Here is a 4,677-nt window from a genome sequence, read left to right on the forward strand (position 1 = left end):
CTGACTTAGATGAAAACTGAAAGGGTGGAATTCAAGGACAAAGGAAAGAAAAACAAATTCCTCAGATGGATTTTGGGACTCCAGTCTTTCCAGAGGCCACAGAGCACTCACTGGGATTTTGAACTTTCCATGGGATCCATTTCTGAAAACAACATGAGTGATGAACAAAGAACTGCATGCAGTAGGCCCAGCATTCTATGGGACTCTGCTACTAATGTCTCTGAAGATGCCACTAGTTTACCAGTTTACGGGCCCATGTGAAAGTCAAGAACTTCACTATAATTTGCTGGTGTTTGTTTCAACCTGTTCTTGAACTTCATCCTTATCATTTCATAATTTTTTCCTTTCCTCTCTTCTATTTGTCCAAAAACTCTATAAGCAACTTTTAAAGATCTATCTGTTTACAAGGTAAAGTAATGATAATAAATACTAGAATTTTGTTTCATTCTTTTTTTCCTTGCAGAAAATTTTTATTCAGTACTCAGTGTGTGTTAGACCCTGTTTAGGCCCAGAAGACACATTGCTGAATAAAACAGACCAATTTCTCGCCTCATGGAAATTATACTGAGAGAGGGAAAATAAAAAGATACTTAAAAACTTCACCAGCAATAGTGGAATTCATCCTCTGCTACCATATGTTCTGTGCCTTGTCTGGAAAAAAGAATTCCACACTATGGACAGTTGCCTCAATCTCCAATTATCCACCTTGGATATGAGAGTTGCTTGACAGAAAGTGTTAAAGGAAGTTGCAGTCACATACAAGTGGAAAACTTACAGGAAACTGCTGAGAATAAATTAGACTTTCTTGGTTTACTAAATTTTTTTCAAAAATTTATTGTGATTTAATGAATTCAACTGTTTATTTTAAGCTTTGGTATCACTCAACCAATGCAGCAGCCACACTTTATGATTTTGTCCAGCAAACATTGCCCAAATCCGGACTCCCAGCGAACAACAGGCTTGCAACATGACACCGCAGCTTTGTGTAAACTATTCACAAGAATGTAGTGATAGTTGACAAAGTAAGACAGCATTTACTGCATAGGTATGTCCTCTCCACAAACCCTGTGAACAACTCTCACTCTGTGTGCCATGGAGACACCAGGACCAGCCGAGTCTCCCACACAAGGTATCCTTCAGCTCAGGGGCATCAGGGCTCCTCCAGGGCAGCACATTCTGAGCATCACCATCGAAATTTGTAAATGAAAAGGCAGACCACAGGGTTTTATTTGCATGATGGCAATCACACAACTGAGCAGGTTGGCACCATTTATGCATTTATCATTTCTCACTTTAGCCAAGCATTCATCACTGCCTCACATTCATTTTACTTGACCTCAGTATGGTAGGCAGAATAACGGATGCACAGAGATGGCCATATCCTGGACCCCTGTACATGTTACCTTACATGGTGAAAAGGACTTTGTCAATGTGACTAAATTAAGGATCTTCACATAGGGAGATTAGCCAGGATTTTTTTTATATGGTAACAAAAAAGCAGAAAGCAGGTTGATAATGACTTTGAAACATTTATTCCCATGGCTTCCTCACCTCCATATACCAAGTCCACAGCTCCTGTCCGGTGGCCTTTTGTACAAAGCTACCCTCTGCAAGTTCTGGTTGACTCCTCTTGGTCCTTTGGCTCAGGATTGGTAATAGCTTCTTATTCTTGCTACCCTGGGTTATCACTATTTCTTGCTGTTTTCCAGAACCCTGTTTTTATGTTATAAAGGTGTGTCCTACTAGGTATAGTACTCATGTCTCTAATAAGAATGTGAGAAGCATAGCAAAGCTCATAAATTCTACTTCTTTGTACCCACCCCCTTCACTACCCACCGAGAACATATACAAAGAGTTGGCAAAATAGGTTTACAAATAATACAGGTAGATAATACAATAATAATTAATTAACAATAATAAAAGTTTAAACTCTGTTTCTTGTACTCATACAGTAAACCTACTTTTGCCAACCCCTGTTGGCAAAAAGTGCATGGACATGTACATGTGGCACCTAGCTCATAGTGAATAAGTAAGTAATGTGTACTAATTTGTTGTTTGATGATGATAAGAAATATTAACAGATAAAGGAATGGAATGGGAGTAGGTTCTGAGATAGATAGATATTAATACACAGCATGACTTAATAAGGTAGATGTCATAGGTTTCAGGGCTTATAAAATATAAATGCTTCTTAAGGGATTTCCTAACTCTTAGGTGATAAAAAACCAACCAGAAGAAAGGCCCTCCTTCCTATTGCTCCATGAATTACTCTTTCTTTTCTTACCGAGGAAGTGCTGGATAGAGGGTAGAGGGTTGTATCCATGAAAAAGGCTCAAGGATGAGACTCATACCACATTCTAGTCTTGCTGAGGAACCTACTCAACAAATCTTAAAAGTAGGGAGCCAGGCAGTTCTCCCTGTCAAGTGGCAATTTCAGAATCTGCATAGAAAATTCCTTGCAGCCATTTTCCTCAGAGCTCCCTTCACATCCTTGTTCCTCAGGCTGTAGATGAGGGGATTCAGCATGGGGGTCACCATTGTGTAAAACACAGACACCAGTTTTTTCTGTTCTTTGGAGGACTTTGGTGTCATGTAGGTCACAATTGCTGACCCATAAAAAAGAATGACCACCATGAGGTGGGAGCCACAGGTAGAGAATGCCCTGAGTCGTCCTGCAGCTGACTTCATCCTGACCACAGTCACTATGATGTGGCCATAGGACACCAGGATTAGGGAAACAGGTATGAGGAGAATCACAACCCCCATGAGGAAAATGGCCATCTCTGCAGTCCAGGTGTCTGTGGATGCCACGCTCAACAGTGCAGGTGCCTCACAGAAGAAATGGGCAATACTATTGCTGCCTCTGTAGGGTAGCCTTAGTGTGAAGGTGGTGTCCACCACAGACACCAGAATGCCACTGGTCCATGAACCTGCAGCCAGCTGGAAACACACTCTCCAAGTCATGATGCTGGGGTAGTGCAGAGGGTTACAGATGGCTGCATACCGATCATAAGACATCACTGCCAAAAGGGCACATTGTGTACACCCCAGAATAAGAAAGAGTAGAAGCTGAGCTGCACAGCGTGTGAATGAAATGACTTTCTTTCTGGAAAGCAGGTGGACAAGGGCCTGAGGAACAATGTTGGTAGAGAAGCAGAGGTCAGCCAGAGATAAATTGCAGAGAAAGAAATACATAGGTGTGTGAAGCAGGGAGTCAACCTGTACAAGGGACATGAGCAGCAGATTTCCAACCACAGTGACAAGGTAAACACCCAGGAATAAGATGAGTAGTAGCTGCTGGATGTGTGGGTTTTCAGAGAGTCCCAGAAGCAAGAATTCTGTCACCTGCGTCTGATTTGTCTGTCTCATGGTTTGTCTCCTTTTTCAGTACAAGGTCACTACATGCTAAACACAGGTGTGCATAACCTAGGTAATTATTCAGAGTTGGAGGGCTTAGGAATTATCTCCACTCACTACCAACCATTTCAAGATTCTTCTTTATAAGATTTTTAGAAGATGATTATGCTGCTTTAGTTGGAACATTTTCAATCCTGTTACACTTAAATCTTTATAAGATGGTGCACTCATTTCTAATGTCCTCTGGCAAGTATAGAGTAGGACAAAGCATTATCTTCTTTACTTGTAATATTGCGTATCTAATAATAAAAAGATAGATTGAATTCACATATGAGGTCATGCTATTTAATTTTACCTTATTATTAACTAAAACCCTGAGTCTTATGCTGCACTTGCCACACCTTCCCCATCTCATGTAGGTGCAGATGTTTTTCATTCTTTGGACATCCAACCAATCTGCTGTCTATTTCTTGGAAGGGAAGAAACAATGGTATAAGAAAGCAAATGGAACTGACTCTTGTCTTGGAGAAAATGACCTGTTTAGAAGGAGCAGGGGAACCAAGAGGTATCTCTGGATAATATGCCACAATCCCTTTGGAAATCCTATCCTCCCCTTCACTGGGGCTCTCATATATCAATCTTAACTGTCAGTGAACTTCCAAAATGAAGGACACCCATCATGACATAATTTCTATTTCAATCCACCAGCATGGTTAGTTTTCTGTGTTCAGACAAACAGCACTGATCTGCTACCTCCAGCCCATCATGTCTCCCTCCTTGTGTTCTTTTGTCTACTCCTTCCACAAATTTTGAACAACATTGAAAATTTTGCATATATATTTTATTTACTTTATTAAGTATGCCATGGAGCTTTGTTTAATAAATTGTCATTAATTGAATAAAGTAAATAAAAATTATGTACCCACATAGTTTAATATAGTTGTTTTAAAAGCCTTCCTAGAGAGACCTGCAAAAGTTTGGGAGCAATGGAAAAACATCATAGAGCCACTCCAAAAACAGAGAAAAAAAATTTTAACTCTAAATTTCAAGGCTCTATGAAACACTTGGTATATCAACCCTTTATCTGTCTGATAGAGGCACTTCAAAATAATGTTTTACAAACATCAAATACATACATGGACACATGTGCATGCATGCATAAAATGATGTATAGGATTATCAAGAAAACCTATTATATCAACATATAGTTATAATAGTTTTAGAAAACAAACATTATAACAATACACATGCTTTTTAAAATATTAAATTTAAAAATTTTGAGGCATGTCTAATAACCACCTTAATTTCAAAATGATGAGC

The 4,677-nt window shown here is 39.4% G+C and overlaps 1 protein-coding gene across 1 annotated transcript; it reads right to left on the bottom strand.

The window, feature by feature from the left end:
* Positions 1 to 2,433: 2,433 nt before the first annotated feature.
* LOC119040576 (olfactory receptor 2D2) lies at positions 2,434 to 3,369 on the bottom strand. Its single transcript, XM_037133598.2, has one exon. It carries the CDS (start codon positions 3,367 to 3,369, stop codon positions 2,434 to 2,436), a length of 936 nt encoding a protein of 311 aa, XP_036989493.2.
* Positions 3,370 to 4,677: the final 1,308 nt, after the last annotated feature.

Source organism: Artibeus jamaicensis, unplaced genomic scaffold (assembly GCF_021234435.1).
Source record: "Artibeus jamaicensis isolate MK-2021 breed Jamaican fruit bat unplaced genomic scaffold, CSHL_Jam_final contig_759, whole genome shotgun sequence".
Classification (NCBI taxonomy): Eukaryota; Metazoa; Chordata; class Mammalia; order Chiroptera; family Phyllostomidae; genus Artibeus; species Artibeus jamaicensis.

What these genes read in the sequence shown, in the direction of transcription:
- LOC119040576 (XM_037133598.2), bottom strand. Translation starts at nt 3,369, where the DNA reads ATGAGACAGACAAATCAGACGCAGGTGACAGAATTCTTGCTTCTGGGA.